Genomic DNA, 21,126 nt, shown 5'->3' on the forward strand with positions numbered 1-21,126 from the left:
AACTAATAATATTACTGTTAATGTCTGCGTATATTTGATCCTATGTATTTAGCATATTTTATTCAGGCAATCTCCGACTGACTACCATTCAACTGGTTTTGGTTTGATTGAGAGTCTTTGGTGAGGAGACCCATGAACAAGTGCCAAGGTCTAACTTGGATGATGCCTATTCTTTGTCACAGCCCACAGCACAGATAGAAGAAGTGCACATATTAATAAGAGTAAGCTCTTCACTGCAACTGCTCAGGACTCATTTTGAAGAAGAGACAGATCTCTAACAAGATTTTGCAGGTAGGTAAAACAGAGGGCCTATAATTAGGTTATGGGAATAAAGATGGCTCTGTACTGATTTACTCCTATCTAGGAAGGAATTTGGTAGGACCCGCCACATGGGTAAGCTTTCTCAAGTCAATTCTCTTCACGTGACAACTGCAAAGAAGCTGGCAGGGCCAGGGCCTTCCCAACAATGGTGCGGGGCAGAGGCCGCAGCACATGCTCACATCTCTCTTCTTCTCATCCGATAGGACTGAAAACATTCTTTGTAGACCAGGGCTGGATTTGAACCCCTTAATATATTATACTTCTATTTTATTTCTTGATCCAGTTAATCCTAATCCTACACTTTTTATAAAATAGTTGTATCAGTCCCATCAAACAACTGAGAAAGTACTAGGATTAATTCAGTAGATTTCTGTAGATTCAATATAAATATAGAAATATACTGGTATATAGAAAAATACCTCTGTTGGAATTTTTCAATTAACTCAAGTTATGAAGGATACTCCACAGGCAAGAAACAGTTATTCTTATGTGCCTGAGGCCTTGGGAGCTAAGGAGTCATCTGCAGGAGGAAGCTCAGAGATACCAGAATCCCAAGAGAAAAGGGCATAAATCTTCACAGTTTGTGGAAAGGAAAAAACTTGGCTCCCTGTCACTAGAGCAACTAAAGTTCAAGAGTTAAGGGCCTCGTGAGAAATCTGAGAAATTGCTGGATGCAGGCCATGAGCGGGTCATTAAACTAATTTAGTGGGTTAAAATAATCAAATGAAATAGAAATGTTAGAGGTTATCACATGAAGTAAGGGTAATTACTATTTCATAAACCATACATATGGGTGTCCATGTATATGTATGTAGATTTGAGTGTGTTCACATGTTTGCATACAAGTATATGCCAAATTACAATAGAAAGTATCTTTTACTGTGGGTCATGGTCAAAAGTTTGAAAACTGTTATGCCATAAGAAGCTAGATATATAAAAAAAGTAGAACTATTAAAATTATACATTGATCAATCGATTCTTGATTCTATAAATAGGTACTAGAAGGTGTCACCCAAACTTTAAATGTTCCTTTATAGATTCTTTTTCTCATGTGAGAATTGGAAAGGGTTGGCAGAAAATTCCCATCTTAAATGGCTTAAAATAGATGTCTTAAGCGAAACTTATCCTCAGACCTTGTATCTTCATACTGTGACACAACTTTAAGAGTGCTTACATGAAGGTCATCCTGCCTCAGCAAACAGGAAACTTAGCACTATTTTTTTTTGGGGGGGGGTGGGCGGTGGGCGGTAAAGGGTCTCAGTCTGTCACCAAGGCTGCAGTGCAGTGGCACAGTATCGACTCACTGTAACCTCCGGCTCCCGGGTTAAAGCGATTCTCCCACCTCAGCCTCCCAAGTAGCTGGGACTACAGATGTGTGCTGCCATGCCTGGCTAATTTTTGTACTTTTTGGTAGAGATGGGGTTTCACCATGTTGGCCAGGCTGAATTAGCATTATTTTATACATGCATGTGCAATAATGCAATAAACAACTAAACATGGGACTGGGGCTATAAAAATTAATAGCCTAGGCCAGGTGTGGTGGCTTACACCTGCCACACTTGTAATCCCAGCAGTCTGGGGGTCTGAGGCGGGCAGATAGCTTGAGCTCAGAAATTCAAGACCAGGCTGGGCAACATGGTGAAACTTCATTTCTACAAAAAAATATAAAAATTAGCTGGGCATGGTGGCGCACACCTGTAGTCCCAGTTACTCAGGAGGCTGAGGTGGGAGGATCACTTGGGCATGGAAGGTGGAGGTTGCAGTAAGCTGAGATGGAGATCGCACCACTGCACTCTAGCCTGGGTGACAGAGTGACACCCTGTCTCAAAAAAAAAAAAAAAAAAAAAAAAGCCAAATCTTCCTATAGCAATGCTAAATCACAGCTTTTCTCATACCTTTTTCAATAACTAGATGGTTAATATCCTCCAGTATGTTAACTGACTCAGCCAGCCAGGGCAACATTTTATTACCCAGCTAGGATTGCTGTGTTACCATCTTACTCAGAGTAAATGACTGTACGGGGGGGTTTTAGTAAAGTAACTTTTATGGTACAAACAGATGACCAATGGATTGGCAACCTCAGGACCTCATCATCCTTCAACTCACCCATGTTTGGTAGTGCAGAACTCTATAGCTTCAACAAAATACTTAAACAGTTTTAAAAAGATTTGAGCTGATCCAAAGAAAGTATCTGAAAGCATTTGTGATCTCACTTTAAGTTTTCCTAAAACTCATCTCTGTACAGATGGGCAGTGATCTTTCATTTGAGAAAAAATAAAATCCAGACTCTTGTGTTGCCATTAAAAAAAAAAAAAAAGGGCTGTGCTAATTACAAACAGGCAAGGTAAAATATACGGATTCATTCTCAATCAACAATATTGGATTCTTATATTTCTTATATTCCACCAGAAGTTTCTACTACCAAAGCTTGATGACATAAGAGAGCAAAGCGATCATTTAAAGGACATACTGCTTATTGATCCTCTAGTTTCCAGTACTGAGTTGGTTTTTAGAAAGCTGCATACCTGTACTCTGTTATCTTATCCTTATTGAGAAATCTTCAACCATTATGCTCTTGGATATTATGGACAGTTTATATAAAGGCCTCGCATCTGGTATACTGTGGTCACAAAACATTATGTTGATCCCCTCAGCCCTTAGGGTTGGCCACCTTTTTAAATGAAAATATCTTCTTCGGCTAGGCGCAGTGGCTCACGCCTGTAATCTCAGCACTTTGGGAGGCCGAGGCAGGCAGATCACGAGGAGAGGAGATCGAGACCATCCTGGCCAACATGGTGAAACCCCGTCTATACTAAAAATACAAAAATTAGCTGAGTGTGGTGGCGTGTTCCTGTAATCCCAGCTACTCAGGAGGCAGAGACAGGAGAATCACTTGAACCCGGGAGGTGGAGGTTGCAGTGAGCCGAGACTGCCACTGCACTCCAGCCTGGTGACAGAGCAAGACTCCATCTCAAAAAACAAAAGAAAATTTCTTCTTCTGTTTGTGCTATGATGTAAAAAACTTACAAAGTTCTGGTTTACTAAATAAACAGCCATATGAATAACATCTCCTTCTCTTCTAAAAATCAGCTAGTAAAGACCCCAGTCATTACTCAATGTAATTCAATGTTCCTTAAAATCTGAACTGAAAAAAATTTAAGTGTTCAGCACTGACAAGGACTTTTCTCTCCATTATACTGGTATTCTGTTAGATCATGAATATGAATCCACTCTTGTGTTTCTTTGTAAAGTGATTTCTCCGCTCAATACTAAATTTTGTGCTCAACTGCATTAGGCTAAGTTACCTATTACATTTATAGTCATTCTCTGCATTTCATCATTGAACTAGATTCTTCTGTTTTTTTTGTTTTTTTGTTTTTTTTTTGAGACGGAGTCTCACTCTGTCGCCAGGCTGGGGTGCACTGGCGTGATCTCGGCTCACTGCAACCTCTGACTCCCTGCTTCAAGCGATTCTCCTGCCTCAGCCTCCCCAGTAGCTGGAACTACAGGTGCACACCACCATGCCCAGCTAATTTTTGTATTTTTAGTGGAGACAGAGTTTCACCATGTTGGCCAGGATGGTCTTGATCTCCTTGACCTCAGGTGATCCACCCGCCTCGGCCTCCCAAAGTGCTGGGATTATAGGCATGAGTCACCGTGCTCAGCCATGAACTTGATTCTTTTAATACTTCATTTAATAGTTTTATCACATCTATATCTTGGAATGTAACTTATGACCTGTTAGAAGGAGACTGGGTTAAAAATGATAAATGAACAAATGAACATTTCAGAAAAACTTGTCTATATAATTATGAATTGCCTAGTATTACATTTCTATAAGAATGGGAAGCTAAAAAAAAAAAAAATTCTCCCTAAGAAAAGTATAATTTACCAGCTTCATCTTGTGAACTGTGACTAAGAAAATACACATACCCTCTAATTTATTAGTCATTGCATAAATATCTATATGGGTTTCTGATTTGAATACTTTCTAAGATGAATCATGAAATTGTCATTGTTGTAGATCAAAAATGGTTGAATATTGGCAATTTTATGAAGTTCAACCTGCACAGAAAGGATTTATTTGCCTGGAGGATATGAATGTATGAACAAAGAATTCGGTCTTACCTGAACGATCTCAGCATCCGATAGGACTTTCCTAAATCAGATACTCGTCTACAGAATGGACCCACAGCCAACTCCATCTGAAATATTAAAAGATACTCCATTGTTGTAATGTCGGAATCATTAGGGGAATTTGGGAAAGACCCGGATCACAGAAAGTTGTAGCTTGCAGTAAACTTAATTTTATCTGGACTGTAAGGCAAGTTGTGAAGGCCAACTAAATTTATTAAAAGGAAAGCACTTACATAATTTTTGCATTTATTTACTAAGACGGCCCAAGATGAGACAATTCCTTCACGAAAATAAAAGAAAATTTTTTTGTTATATAAAAGGAAAAAGTTTATATCATTTATCCATTGAAAAATAAAGAAAAGGAAAATTTTCAAGACTGCATGCCTATACTTTAGGCATTACAAGTCTTTTTACATTCAATATAAATGATGACAATTTTTATCAGTCAGTGTGGCTTAAGTAATTAAAAGGACTAACTCTGGAGCTTTTAGTAGCACATCTATATCAGCATTCCAAATGCTGATACTAGTTACTAGTTTGTGACCCTGGACAAGTTACTTAACCTCTTTAAGTCTCAGGTCTCTCATCTATAAAATGGAGATAATAATACCTACTTAATAGAATAATGCAAATTAAAAGATAATTCCACAAAGCTTTATGTGCATAGCATATAAGAAGTGCTGTTAATTGTCAGCAATTATTACCAGTGTTTAAAAATTTTTTCTCTTTTCAATTATTAATGAATTAATATGCTACCTAACTCAAGAATTTAACAAATCTTGGTTTCACTTCTCTTTATTTTCCTCCTTTGACTGGAAATTCTACTTGTCATTAATTAGGTTACCTGTTCTTTTCTACCAAGTGCATATGTAAACTTTTTGCATATGTGCTACTCAGGTGATAGACTGCTTCTCCACTCTTGCTATAAATAGCACCCTGGTAAAGAATGGTTTAGAAAATGGTTGAGAATAGGCTGCTCCCTGATAGTACAGCACCTTTCTTCAAGAAGCACATATGATGTAAGGCTTCTGTCCTGCTGGCCACCCTTACAAAAAATTGCTTAAAATCTCCTTGCCATGGGTACACTATAGAGACCCAATCGATCACTCATTTGAGAAACATTTGACTGCCTTAGTGCTGGGTACCAAGCTAGATATGAGGATAAGATGATTAGATGATTAGACTGTCTTGCCTTCACTAAATTCTCAAATTTAATGAAAAAGGGGATATTTATTTATTCAAACAATATGATTATTATCAACAAAATCAAAAGTATTTGTGTATATGTCCACATATACACATATATAAACATACATACATACATACACACATAATGATTCTTATTAAGCAAAATGATAAATGCTATGTCAAACTTATGACCTCAGTGTCAAGAGAGAGTTGGAGAAGCTTCCTTGGGATGGTCTTGAGGATGAACAGTAACCAGGTTAATTTCTCTCATAACACATTAAAGACATGGATTGCATACTGTATGTCCTAGAAGGAAACCTTATATGGTTGGGAAACTATAAAATGAAGAATCATAAATAAATATAAAGATAAAAATGTAAGGAAGAAAAAGGATTCTTGCCAACAATGCAAAACAGAACAGCTGTGAGCCAGTGTGCCCAACTCAAAAGATAGTAGGTGATAGGCTGTTCTTTGGAACCTGTTTCATTTATTCACTGGGTAGGAATTTCTGTTTTCTTTCCATATGTGTCACTTACTTTACACTGAGCACAAAGGAAAAATGTGATTATCATTGTATCTTTGATATAATTCCATTCAAATACCTAACTCTCTCTATATAATGGTTTTTTACATACTGAAATTATATATTTTTCATGAAGTGTTTTTGTCAATTTCTCAACTATTCTAGTGGAATCACTGTCTTCAAAGAAAACCTTTGCCTTAGCACTTGAGCAGGACCAAATGTTAAAACAAATAAATGGCTAGGAAAAAGTTACGATATGAGAAAATATGACCTCGAATGGCTGTAAAATGTATGATTATGCAAAAGATTTCTGTGCCGCAGGACAATTTCAAAATGTTTAATGTTTAAAATAAAATTTTTTTATCCATAAAGGACCTCTAGGATATTGTAAATCATTTTCTTCTTCCAGAATTCCATTAAACAATAAAGGCCATGTTTTAAAGGGCAAGAGTGTTGTGGTAAGAGGAGGTGACTCTGCCATTAGCAGTGGATACAAAAGTGGCATGTGCAACTGCTTCTTTCCAGCCCCCGTTTGGAGAGAATGAGCGGTCAGCTGCAGGCACGGTGAACTAATTACATAGCTGTTCCTTCCCTACCACAGACATTTGGTTAACCACAGGACTTCTTTGGATACTCCTAGGGCACTCCTGCCCTGACACTGTTCAGGAGAAGAAAAGGCAATAGGAATTAGAACAAAAATTAGAATTTTGATTGTCTTGTTTTCTTTTCTAAATTAATATTTTTAGGCACAAAGTGAAATAGATATAAATGTATGCTTAAAGGGAACCAGAAGACCTATAAATAGAAATTGTTAGAAGTACCACTAAATAATTTAATACCAACTTCAATAGCCACTCTTTCCTTCAGTTAAGAAAATAGACTGAGGGGTGGAGGGGGAGTATGTGCTTCAGAGGACACTGTGGGCAAGATCCCAAAGAGATTCAGAATCAGCAGAACCCCAGTGTCGTGGACAGGCTTAGTGATTTCAGAACTGCTGTGTGATCAGTGTAGGCACTGAGACCATGTGGTCACAGTGGGGAATTAATTACCTGTAGGAAACCACCTCATGCCCATGACCTGGATTCCTAAGGGGGCTGGATGTCAGGTACTTCCCTCACCATGATCCCTCCAGATGGCACCCTGCAACTACTTTCTCTTTCCTGCACTGGTGCCAGTGAGGAGAAGTTAGGATTCTTAAAGAAATCCTGAAAATACGTCATTATGTGTCTTTGCAATTGGACTTTATGGCAAATAACTAGTATTCCCAAACCTGGTCTATAGATCCCTTCTTGAGCTTTCTCTTTTTGTTATTTAGGCTAGAATGGCAGGCACTTTTATCACAAGAACAGTTTTTAAACCCATTGAGTATTTGTGTATTTTTGATTTCAGTGACCTCAATGGCTTTGTTTAATTTTGAATATGAATTGATAGAACTTTCAATAATAAGGCAGTTGAAAAGCCCTCTAGTCCCCAGTTGATGCCTGTCATGAATATAAATGTTAGGGTAATGCTATTTAAATGTTTTGACTGACCCCCGAAAAACACTTTCAACCAAATGTGATGCTAAAAGCTGAGGTACAACACATAATTGCAATTGTGGCAAGAAACCAAACCAAATGAAATAAAACCTTGAAATTCAAATTTTAATTTAAAAAGTGGGTGGGGGAGACCATGACATAACAGTAGAACAGTATTTGCTAAAGATAATGATCACAGATATGATTAATTATGGTAGTGCTTCCACCTGTCTTTTCTGTACCCATGATCCACAGGACTGGAGCCATCCCCAAGGTGAGTGCCAGGATGTTTTGAAACTGGGACACACTGTACAGGGGTGAACAAAGGAATCTGCTTTTCAATACCACACTGCCTGCTGCAACCAAATGTCATTGCAGGGCTTAACAGTGAGTAAACGCTGTGTGTGTAAATGCTTCTTCTATGTTTAAAAAACAGAAAACAGAGGCTTTTGAGCATAAGTTAGTAATAATGACTGATGAGTTTAATTTACCTTAAGGGAAGGGACCCAGAAAAGTTTGGCTTATTAGACAACATGTCTTAAGAAAAAAGGATGCCAAATAACATTTTGAATAATGCAGTTTTTTGGAAGGTGGAAGCTCACCCCTGCCTCTGGATGCTATGCATTTTGAGCAGGTGTTAGCTGCAGTAGCAAGGGTTAAAGGACAATACTTTCCATCTTTCAGGACCCATAAGGGAACATATTAAAATAAAAAACAAAAACAAGCCTCTCTCCTACAGCACTCTCGTTTTGGCCATCTCCTGCTCGGCTGCCACTCTAATTGGACTTGAAGTGCTGCCTCCAGGAAAGTGACTCAAGAACCAGCTGGAGCAGAATGCAAATAAGCTGGTAGGGGAGAGAGCCCAGGGAAAGAAGATGACACAAAAAGAAAAACAAAATTAAGAAGGAAAGGGGAAGAGGAGAACAGAGACCATCTGAGTATAGTTTACACTTTTTTTTTTAAACAAATAAGAGGAGGTTCTAGTACATCACCAGGTTTTTAATAAGCAATCTGGAACCCCAGTAACAGACAAATAAGACACTATTTACAAATAATTTTCTTTAAGCAAAGTGTACCTGTAAAACAAAGTAAAATGTACGGGTGCCTAAGAATGAAGTTCATAAAATGTAAAAGGTAAAAAGAGCCATATTAATGGTAACATTTAATCTCTGTTTTTATGCTGTGGCTACTACAAACATATTTTCCAAATGAAGGCTTATTTCTACGGTCTAATGGCCCCAGGAATATTATTTGGAGATGAAAATGACTAACTGCTGCATCAGTCAATTTGCAATGAAACAGGCTCTTGAAAGTTTAGGTTCATGTTACCTGTTCCTTTTTTGAAAGTGGATCAAGTCTGAGGGAGCACCTGACAACCACTGACTTGATACAAGCAGTCTGTCCAGGTCCTTTCCTCCATGTAGAAATAATGAAGCAAGACACACTCCCGGATACACACAAGAATAAATACTGACATTAACATTTATCTTTATAAGTGGGGAGGATCTGGCAAATTGCCATGAAGAATTCATTTCAGTAGCTATTTAGACTAGTAAAGCTAACAGCTTTGAAAGGCTTAAAAATGATTTTACCCAGCCGGGTGTGGTGGCTCACGCCTGTAATCCCAACACTTTGGGAGGCCAAGGCGGGTGGATCACGAGGTCAGGAGTTTGAGACCAGCTTGGCCAATATGGTTAAACCCTGTCTGTACCAAAAATACAAAAATTACCCGGGCGCGGTGGCACGTGCCTGTAGTTCCAGCTACTCGGGAGGCTGAGGCAGAGGAATCACTCGAACCCGGGAGGCGGAGGTTGCAGTGAGCCGAGATCGTGCCACTGCACTCCAACCTGGGCGACAGAGCAAGACTCCGTCTCAAAAAAAAAAAAAAAAAAAAAAAGATTTTACCCTTGGTATGCTATACAAAAATAACAATCATCTTTGTTTCTGAATCTTTTAATGAAAGCATGTTTGGGGTTTTTCTTCATTGCTTACTGAAAGGCTTTAAAAAATCTGTCTAAAGGACAAAGAAAAGGCTTTCTATAAGAGCTGATAATGTTTTGCTATTTTAATGTCATTCTATCTCTCACACACATCAGATAGCTTGAAATGATTTCAAGGATAGCCACAGAGAAGAACTGTACTCTACCTGATAGAGAGAGAACAAATAATCAGACTCTATGTCTACCTGGCCCACTGTGCATTTAAAGGAATGGGAACACTGCCTCGGAATGGTGACATGGCAACAAGCGGTCTCTTTTCACTGTGTGAAATATGATTTCGTTGCCTACATTATTGGTCAGCAAGGTTTGACCTATTGGGACAGTAAAATAGTGAGAAAATCCCATATTAAGTAAAAATGGGGAGTGCTGCTTTCCTGTGGAATAAGCTATTTCACCTTAACCTTGAAATACCAAAGAGACGGATAATTATTTTGTTAAATACAAAGAAAAATATATCTGGTATAAAAGTATCTTTAAACTCTCCCTTTTTTTTTTAACTATTTATGCTTAAGTGGGCTTACTTTTCTTTGTGCTGCAACTCTTTAAAAACACTAATGAAAACACATTCTTTCATTTAATAGATAATACTGAGGCCAAAACATTTTTTCTTTTGTAGTAATTCATCAATGTACCTGTGCAAAATCAGCAGCAAGTCGCATTTTCCCACCTTCACCAAGAGGTCTTATGAGACTGGCATGGCGGATAAAAAGTTCAATGGCTCTTTGGGCAATAGCCTCAGTGTTGTCAAAGACAAAATCCAAGCATTCAAAGTGTTTAAAATAGTCACTCATAACTCTGGCAATGAAACCTTGTAGCTCCTTCATGTACAGAGAACAAGGAACATCAGGTTTTCCTGAGCTGGATAATGACCTGTAAAAGAAAAAGCAGCCCTTTTCAGCACCGATGCACTAAATCACACTCTTTGATTTTGTACTCCTCTCCCCACCAATGCTGCTATTTCAATCCTTTCTTTTCCCTTAATGGTATAAAAGACATTAATTACTTTTTGATAAGTGTTAGCAGAAAACAATGTTTAAAAATTACATTTTAAAAAGTGGTTTAGATGTCAGGAGGATTACTGAAAGAATTTTAGAATCCATTTACCTAAAGATTATTAAGAATGAAATAGACAACTGTCTGTCTTGGATGAATCATACAAGTGCTACTCTCTGGCCTCTCAAGGTCCCTCCCAGCCTCTCAACTCTCCATCCACTCACATGTTTTGCCTGGTAACTGAATGTATCAATAATGGATCCTGAAATAGCATTTTATACTTTGCAATGGCAGAAAATGCTGCTTTCCCTATACAAATTCTTGGCAAAGATCTCTCTGCTCTTGTGCTATTTAATCAGATCAGTCCAACAGAATTCTGACTGTGGAAATGGTTATGTAACAGTACACATGGCATGCAATTTTTTCCTCTAGATGATGAGGTTTGGAAAGGCTTTAATTTGGATCAGCAAATGATACCAGCTGATGCTCCATGAAATACTATTTATAATTTATAAATGTTTATAATTGCTCTTTAAAGAATATATTAAAAGAATGTGAAATATTTATAGGAAAGAGATATACCAAAACTAGCTAACACCTGATATTTTCTAATAAATGAGATCACGGGCTACATCATGCTGAATCTTTTTCAAAAAGCAAGTTAAGTGTTTCCATATTCTGAGAATGACGTAGAGAAACTGGTGACGGTCTATAGAAGAACAACAGATATGACTAAAATGCTTAGGGCAAGAGAAGGAGTTGAACTTAATTATCTTCAAATACACCAGTGGTTACTATAAATAGGATGCCAACCAGAGGTCCGTCAGTTTCAGAAGCAGATAGAGATAGAAAAAGTAGGCCTATGTTCCAGCAGGAAGGGATTTCATACAGGTATAAGACTGTGCCAACAGCAGCAAGGCTGCTGAAGGGTGTATGGTGGAACATTTTTGTTTGCAGTATCATCACATGGTGGAGTGGCGCTTGGGTACAGGGGAGCCTTAGTAAATGATGGCCATCTTCATGTGGGGTTTGGTTTTGCCAGATTCAGACAACTGCATAGCCTAGCTTTACTCTAGGTTTGTCACTCCACAAGGCCAGGCTGCAAAAACAAACAAATAAAAGAAGGCTCCCTCTCTGAAAATGGTGCCAATCTATTTCATTTTTTAATGTTTATTTTTGATGAATTATAATAATATATAATAAGGGGATACACAGTAATGTTATATGTATACAGTGTGTAATGACTGAATCAAGGTAATCAGCATACTCATCACCTTAAATACGTATCATTTATTCCTCCTAACTGCAACTTTGTACCCTATGAAGCATCTCTCTATTCCCTCCACCCCATAGCTGCTAACTGCCATTCTACTCTCTGTTTCTATGCATTCGGTTGTTTTAGACAACAGATATGTGAGGTCATGTGGTATTTGTCTTTCTGTGTCTGGCTTACTTCACTTAGCATAATGTTCTCTAGGTTCATCTATGTTGTTGCAATTAACAGAATTCCTGTCTTTCTGAAGGCTGGATGGTATTCCATTGTGTATGTATACCACATTTTCTTTATCCATTTATCAATCTAAATGTTGGTGGACATTTAGATTGATTCCATAACTTCGCCATTGTAAGTAATGCTGCAATGAACATGGAAGTGCGTATATCTTTTTGACATACTGATTTCAAGTTCTTAGGTTATGTACCCAGAAGTGGGACTGCTGGATCATGTGGTAGTTCTGTTTTTAGTTTTTTGAGAAACGTCCTTACAGTTTTCCATAATGGCTGCCTAATTTACACTCCAACCACAGTATACAAGGGTTCCCTTTTCTGTACATCATCTTTCACACTCGGTATCTTTCATCTTTTTGATAAGTCAATTCTGACAGGTGTGAGGTGAAATCTCATTGTGGTTTTAATTTGCATTCCCCTGATGATTAGTGATGTTGAATGTTTTTTCACATATCTGTTGGCCATTTGTATGTCTTCTTTTGAGAAATGTCTGTTCAGGTCCTTTGCCTATGTTTAAATCAGGTTGTTTTCTTGTTATTGATTTGAGTTGCTTATATATTTTGGATGTTAATCCCCGTATCAGATGTATGGCTTGTAAGTATTTTCCCCAATCCATAGGTTGTCACTCCACTTGTTTTCTTTGCTGTTCAGAAGCTTTTTAGATAAATGTAATCACATTTGTCTATTTTTGCTTTGTAGTCTGAGCTCTTGGGATCAAATCCAAAAAATTATTGCTCAGATTTTCCTGTTTTCTTAAATTTGTTTTAGTTTCAGGTGTTACATTTAAGTTTTTAATCTATTTTCACATATGGTGTGAGATAAGGGTCCAATTTCATTCTTCTGCATCTGGATATCCAGTTTAACTAATACATATTTATTGAAGGAACTGTCCTTATTCCATTGAGTGTTCCTGGCACCTCTGTCGAAAATCAATTGACTGTAAATGTGTGAGCTCATTTCTGGGCTCTCTGTTCTGTTTCATTGGTCAATGCCAGCGCACCATGCCATTTTAATCATGTAGCTCTGTAATATAGTTTAAAATTAGGTAGTGTGATACCTCTAGCTTTATTTTTGCTCAAGATTGCCTTGGCTATTCAGAGATTTTGGTAGTTCCATATGAATTTTAGGATTATTTTTTTCTATTTCTGTGAAAAATGACATTGGAATTTTGGTAGACATTGCATTAAATCTGAAGGCTGGTTTGGGTAGTATGGACCTTTTAATGATATTCTTTCAATTCATGAACACAGAATATGTTTCCATTTATTTGTGTCTTTGTTGATTTCTTTCATTAATGTTTTATAGTTTTCAGTGCATAGATATTTTACTTGTTTAAACAAAATGCATTTTGTTTCCATTTTCATTTGTCCCAAGATATTTTTGATTTCTCCTTTGATCCATTGGTTGTTCAGGAGCATGTGGTTTAAGTTCCACACATTTGTGAAATTTCGAAGATTTCTCCTATTATTGATGTCTAGTTTCATACCATTGTCATTAGAAAAGATACTCGATTTCAGCTCTCTTTAATTTGTTCAGACTTGGTTTGTGGCCAAATATATATAAATAGAAGAATTAAACATACGCATAACTGAGAAGTGAATGTTAATCTTCATGCCACTAACCTTTTGTGTGAGTGCTCTCCCTTCCACAAAGGGGCTCATCTATCACTTCAATAATGTGGAGTTCTTCTTTCACTGCCTTCCCTTCCCTACTCAAAACTGTAATCAGATATGAGTCACTTTACATTGACTGCAACAATTTTAATCAATGTTCTATGTCAATCAGATATTTACATTTTAAACTTTGTCTAATTTGGAAACAAACACATCAATCTTTTAAAATAAATTTCAAATACCAAGAAACCATGTTGATGATTACTCTTTACTTATTTATTTATTTATTTATTTGAGACAGGATCTCACTCTGTCGCTCAGGCTGGATGGAGTGCAGTGGCTCGATCTTGGCTCACTGCAACCTCCGCCTCCAGGGTTCAAGCGATTCTCCTGACTCAGCCTCCCCAGTAGCTTGGATTATAGCTGCCTGCCACCACGCCAGGCTAATTTTTGTATTTTTGGTAGAGACAGGGTTTCACCATGTTGGCCAGGCTGGTCTCGAACTCTTGACCTCAAGTGATCAGCCTGCCTTAGCCTCCGAAAGTGCTGGGATTACAGGCGTGAGCCACCATGCCCAGCCCATGATTACTCTTTAAATAGCAGGGGAGTCTGCAACCCTACTACATATAAGTTGGACTTGAAGGTAAACTTTATTCCTTTTACCTAGGAATAGGTATGGAGCGCTTGAAGGGTCAGGCTTTCACTATTGTTTTTCTAATTGTTATCTCTGGGGGCTGGCCCTAAAATAAAGGCAATTCCTGCTTCTTGACTAATCCAACTCCACCTCATATTTCACATAAGCCATATATACATGAAATGACATGACATTACAGAATTACTAATCACAAGATTCTACAAAGTAGGAAAATTACTGCCATGGGGGCAATACTTTAAATAAAAGCAGCAGTGCTCCATATGCCTGTACTGCTATATATGAATAACTTTCACTGGACTCTCAACTGACTGCTGTATACATGAATCTCAAATGACTGTTGTATACACTGAGCTGAAATGGAGTCACCAAAGCAACTGGGAAAAAAAATAAGGACAATGTTAGGCACCTTAAAATAATGCTTCATACTCATGGCAACCTATCAGTTGAAGAAACAGTTTGGCTCGCTAGTATTTAAGCAAATTAGTAAAAACATATCTATTTGGGAACTAACTTTCAGCTGTTAATGTCTAATGTGTTATCTATAGGCACTAGTTGCAGCTCACCAATTAAATTAAAAGTATGTGACCACTGTTATTATATAATAAGCCTTCGAAAATCAGCTTGTTTTGGCTCCCTTCTGAGAGGCATTCATGATTGATCTAACTGGGACACTTCAGATCACTTTTGAACAAAAACTATTTCCTCTCAAATATTGGTAATCAGCAGTTATATAGTCCTATGTCATATTGAGTTCCAAATATAGTATTTTTTTTTTGGTAGAATTCACTTTACCCTTCTGTGCTTCATATATACATATATATATATATATATATATATATATATATATATAATTTTTTTTTTTTCCTTTGAGACAGAGTCTCACTCTATCGCCCAGGCTGGAGTGCAGTGGCGCGATCTGGGCTCACTGCAAGCTCCGCCTCCTGGGTTCATGCCATTCTCCCGCCTCAGCCTCCTGAGTAGCTGGGACTACAGGTGCCCGCCACCACGCCCGGCTAATTTTTTTAGCCGTAGAGACTAACCCATAGAGACAAGGTTTCACCGTGTTAGCCAGGATGGTCTCCATCTCCTGACCTCGTGATCCGCCCCTCTCGGCTTCCCAAAGTGCTGGGATTACAGGCGTGAGCCACCGCGCCCAGCCTGTGCTTCATATATTTTTTAAAATAGAGACTGATCTTTCTTTTTTTGAAACAGGGTCTTACTTTGTCATCTATGCCGGAGTGCAATGGCATGATTACGGCTCACTGCAGCCTCAATTCCTTCAGACTGAAACCATCCCCTTGCCTTAGCTCCCCAAATAGCTGGAACTACGGATGCACACCACCACACCCAGCTAATTTTTGTATTTTTTGTAGAGACAGGGTTTCGCCATGTTGCCTAGGCTGGTCCCGAATTCCTGAGCTCAAGCAGTCTGCCCGCCTCAGCCTCTCAAAAGTGCTGGAATTACAGGCATAAGCCACTGTGCCCAGCCTAGATTGATCTTTTGACATTTCCCACATTTCCCATGTGGGAGAGGTCAATATGGCCAATTAGAAGCAGCTAGTGTGCAGGGCTCTCATGGAGAGGAACAGACCCCTTCAACTGAAACATCCAGGTACTCAGGGACTAATCCAGGAAACAACCTGACTGACAGAGAATGAAGAAAAGCAAAACAGGACAACGGCTCACCCGGGAGCAACACAGAGCCAGGGGAACCCCCACTGCCCAGAAAAGTGCTTTCACCGGTGGTAACTCCAAGCACTGGAAAATCCGAGTCTACTAGGGACTGGAGTGGGCCCCAAGCATACTGCAGCAGCCCTATGGAAAAGCGGCCAGACTGTTACATGGGTACCTGTTCCCATATCTCTTCACCGGGCAGGCCTGGGCCTCCAGCCATCCCCAGCCAGAGCTATCAAGCCAGTAGCAACTCGGCAACTCCAAGGGCAGAGCCTCCAGCGGCAGCTGAGAGCCTCTTTGCCACTGCCCCTGCAATGGAACTGCCCTTGTCACCCTTGGATTAATGAAGGAGCAAAGACCCTAAGTACCTTATCCACACCTCCAACAAGCTGCAGTCAACCCAAGGAGAGGAAACCAGTCTGTCTCCCACAGGTCCCCCTGCCCCTCACCCCACTGCTTGTCACCAGGAGAACCCCCGGCTTCGGCCCACAGCATAGACATTCCCCGCTAAGCCCACAGCTCAGACCCTCCCCCACTGGGCTGACTGCAGTGAGTGAGTGCTAACATGCATCTGTCTGGGGTGGAGCCCCCAGGAGACAAGCAAATGACCCTTGGCCACAGCCACTACTAAGATCCCTTCCTCTGCTGCTTCCGATTTGGGGAAGGAACACTGAGATCACCCTAGAAACCCATCTCATATGTAATGACACTCACAGGCTCAAAATAAAGGGATGGAGGAAAAATATACCAAGCAAATGAAAAACAGAAAAAAGCAGAGGTTGTAGTCCTAATTTCAGACAAAACAAATTTCAAACCAACAAACATCAAAAAAGACAAAGAAGGGCATTACATAACGGTAAGAGTTCAATTCAACAAGAAGATTTAACAATCTTATATATATATGGACCCAACACAGGAGCACCCAGATTCGTAAAGCAAGTTCTTAGAGACCTTCAAAGAAGTCTTGGCCAGGCGCGGTGGCTCATGCCTGTAGTCCCAGCACCTTGGGAGGCCAAGACGGATGGATCACAAGGTCAGGAGATTGAGACCCTCCTGGCTAACACAGTGAAACCCCGTCTCTACTAAACATACAAAAAATTAGCTGGGTATGGTGACAGGTGCCTGTAGTCCCAGCTACTCAAGAGGCTGAGGCAGGAGAATGGCGTGAACCCAGGAGGTAGAGCTTGCAGTGAGCCGAGATCATGCCACTGCACTCCAACCTGGGGGACAGAGTGAGACTCCGTCTCAAAAAAAAAAAAAAAAAAAAATCTCAAAGACCTTCAAAGACTCCCACACAATAACAGTGGGAGATTTCAACACTCCACTGACAGTATTAGACAGATCATCAAGGCAGAAAATTAACAAAGATATTCAGGACCTAAATGCAACATTGGACCAAATGCAACTGATAGACCTTTACAGAACTCTCCATCCCAAAACAACAGAATACACATTCTTCTCATCGCCACATACACTAATATTGACCTCATAATTGGACATAAAACAATACTCAACAAATGTAAAAGAACATCAATCATACCAAACACACTCTCAGACCACAATACAATAAAAATAGAAGTCAAGACTATGAAAATTCCTCAAAACCATGCAATTACATGGAAATTAAACAACTTGCTCCTGAATGACTTTTGGGTAAATACATGAAATTAAGGCAGAAGTCAAGAAGTTCTTTGGGCTGGGCTTGGTGGCTCATGCCTGTAATCCCAGCACTTAGGGAGGCTGAGCCAGCTGGATCCCTTGAGGTTAGGTGTTGGAGACCAGCCTGGCCAACATAGCAAAACCCTGTCTCTACTAAAAAAAAAAATACAAAGATTAGCTGGGGTAGGGGTGGTGCGGGCCTGTAATCCCAGCTACTCAGGAGGGCTGAGGCGGGAGAATCGCTTGAACCCAGGAGGTGGAGGCAGCAGTGAGCCAAGATCACGCCATTGCACTCCAGCCTGGATGACACAGCAAGACTCCATCTCAAAAAAAAGAAAAAGTTCTTTGAAAATAACAAGAACAATGATACAACATATCACAATCTCTGTGACACAGCTAAGGCAGTGTTAAGAGGAAAATTCATAGCACTAAATGCTGACAACAAATAGCCAAAAAATCTCTAATTAACAACCTAACTTTACAACTTAAAGAATTAGAAAAGCAAGAACAAATCAACAAAGTTAGCAGAAGATGAGATGTAACAGAAATCAGAGCTGAACTGAGGAAAACAGAGACATGAAACCATTCAGAAGATCAATTAATCCAGGAGTATGCTTTTTGAAAAAAATTAATAAAATAGGCCATTAGCTAGACTAATAAAGAAGAAAAGAGAGAATATCAAATAAACACAATTAGAGATGAGGAAGAAAATGTTACTACTGACCCCACAGGAAAAAAAAAATCAGAAACCACTATGAACACCTCTAAACACAAAAAGTAGAAAACCTAGAAGAGATGGATACATTCCTGGACACATACACCCTTCCAAGACCGAGCCAGGAGGAAACTGATTCCCTGAACAGACTAATAATGAGTTCCGAGATTGAATCAGTAATGAATTGCCAACTAACTAAAAAAAGTCTGAGGCCTGATGGATTCACAGCCGAATTTTACCATATGTACAAAGAAGAGCTGGTACCATTCCTACAGAAACTATTCCAAAAAATGGAGGAAGAGGGGCTCCTCCCCAACCCTCATTCTATGAGACCAGCATCACCTTGATACCAAAACTTGGCAGAGACACAGCAAAAAAAGAAAACTTCAGGCCAATCGAGTAGGCTTCATCCTTGGGACACGAGATTGGTTCAACATATACAAATCAGTAAATGTGATTCATCACATCAACAGAGCTAAAGGCAAAAACCACATGATTATCTCAATAGACCCAGAAAAGGCTTCTGATAAAATTTAACACTTCTTCATGTTAAAAATTCTCAATAAATTAAGTATCAAAGGAACATACCTCAAAATAATAAGCGCCATCCATGACAAATCCACAGCCAACATTACACTGAATGGGCCAAAGCTGGAAGCATTCCCCTTGAAAACCAGCACAAGACAAGGATGCCCTCTCTCACCACTTCTATTCAACACAGTATTGGAGGTCCTAGCCAGAGCAACCAGGCAAGAGGAAGAAATAAAGAGCATCTAAATAGGAAGAGAAGAAATTAAGCTATCTCTGTTTGCAGACGACATGATTCTATATCTAGAAAACCCCATAGTCTTGGCCCAAAATCTCCTTCAGCTGATAAACAACTTCAGCAAAGTTGCAGGATACAAAATCAATGCACAAAAATCACTAGCATTCCTATACATCACCAACAGCCAAATTGAAAGCCAAATCAGAAAGGCAATCCCATTCATAATTGTCAAAAAAGAATAAAACATCTAGGAATATAGGTAACCAGGGAGGTAAAAGATCTCTACAATGAGAACTACAAAACACTGCTCAAAGAAATCAGAGAAGACACAAACAAATGGAAGAACATCCCATGCTCATGGATAGGAAGAATCAGTATCATTACAATGGCTATACTGCCCAAAGCATCTTCAGATTCAATGCTATTCCTATCAAACTACCAATGATATTCTTCACAGAACTAAAAACAAACTATTTAAAAATTCATATGGGACCACAAGAGAGCCTGAATAGCCAAGGCAATCCTAAGCTAAAAGAACAAAGCTGGAGACATCACGTTACCTGACTTCAAACTAAACTACAAGGCTACCATAACCAAAACAGAACGGTACTGGTACAAAAACAGGCACATAGACCAATGGAACAGAATAGAAAGCCCAGAAAAAAGGTCGCACATCTGTGACCATCTGATCTTCAACAATGCTGACAAAAGCAAGCAGTGGGGAAAAGATTTCCTATTCAAGAAATGGTGCTGGGCTAACTGGCTAGTCATACACAGAAGATTGAAACTAGACCCCTTCCATACGCCATACACAGAAATCAACTCAAGATGGATTAAATACTTACATGTAAAACCCAAAACTATAAAAACCCTGGAAGACAACCTAGGCAATACTATCCTGAACAAAGGAATAGGCAAAGATTTCATGACAAAGACACCAGAAGCAATCGCAATAAAAGCCAAAATTGCCAAGCGGGATCTAATTAAACCTAAGAGCTTCTGCACAGCAAAAGAAATTATCAACAGAGTAAACAGACAATCTACAAAAAGGGAGAAAATATTTGCAAACTATGCATCTGACAAAGGTCTAAGATCCAGAATCCATAAGGAACTTAAACAAATTCACAAGGGAAAAACAAACAACCCCATTAAAAAGTGGGCAAAAGACATGAACAGACACTTCTCAAAAGAAGACGAAGACATACATGCAGCCAGCAATCACATGAAAAAATGCTCAACACCACTGATCATTAGAGAAATGCAAATCAAAACCGCAATGAGATACCATCTCGCACCAGTCAGAAAGGCTATCATTAAAAAGACAAAAAAATAAGATGCTGGTGAGGTTGCAGAGAAAAGGGAACACTTATATGCTGTGGTGGGAGTGTAAATTAGTTCAACCATTGTGGAAAGCAGTATGGTGATTCCTCAAAGGGCTAAAAGCAGAACTACCATTTGACCCAGCAATCCCATTACTGGGTATATATCCAGAGGAATATAAATCATTCTATCATAAAAACATATGCATGCGCATGTTCATCGCAGCACTATTCACAATAGCAAAGACATGGAATCAACCTAAATGCCCATCAATGCCATACTGGATAAAGAAATTGTGGTACATATACACCATGGAATACTATGCAGCCATAAAAATAACAAGATCCCGTCTTTTGTGGGAACATGGATGGAGCTGGACGCTATTATCCTCAGCAACCTATTAAACCTATTGCAGGAACAGAAAACCAAATACTACGTGTCCTCACTTATAAGTGGGATCTAAATAATGAGAATTTATGAACACAAAGAAGGAAACAACAGACACTAGGGTCTACTTGACGGGGGAGGGTGGGAAGAGG

At 39.1% G+C, this 21,126-nt stretch overlaps 1 protein-coding gene and 1 long non-coding RNA gene across 5 annotated transcripts in view; one reads left to right on the forward strand and one right to left on the reverse strand.

Moving 5' to 3' along the window:
* The window catches only part of COG5 (component of oligomeric golgi complex 5), a 377,278-nt gene that overhangs the window by 23,626 nt on the left and 332,526 nt on the right, over positions 1-21,126 (reverse strand). For both annotated transcript variants that reach the window (XM_024250412.3, XM_054560623.2), the window contains exons 18-19: positions 10,319-10,556; positions 4,450-4,526 (exon numbers count right to left, since the gene is read on the reverse strand). In XM_024250412.3, the coding sequence (XP_024106180.1) occupies positions 4,450-4,526; positions 10,319-10,556 (315 nt within the window). The remainder of the gene's footprint in view (positions 1-4,449; positions 4,527-10,318; positions 10,557-21,126) is intronic.
* Positions 1-21,126, forward strand: part of LOC129060678 (uncharacterized) — a 90,804-nt gene that overhangs the window by 4,173 nt on the left and 65,505 nt on the right. For 2 of the 3 annotated variants that reach the window (XR_008527582.2, XR_008527583.2), the window contains exon 2: positions 183-291. This is a non-coding gene — a long non-coding RNA (uncharacterized LOC129060678). Of the gene's footprint in view, positions 1-182; positions 292-3,023; positions 3,401-21,126 lie in introns of those variants that run through there. The other variant, XR_008527581.2, reaches the window with a different exon arrangement.

This window comes from Pongo abelii, chromosome 6, assembly GCF_028885655.2.
Source record: "Pongo abelii isolate AG06213 chromosome 6, NHGRI_mPonAbe1-v2.0_pri, whole genome shotgun sequence".
Taxonomy (NCBI): Eukaryota; Metazoa; Chordata; class Mammalia; order Primates; family Hominidae; genus Pongo; species Pongo abelii.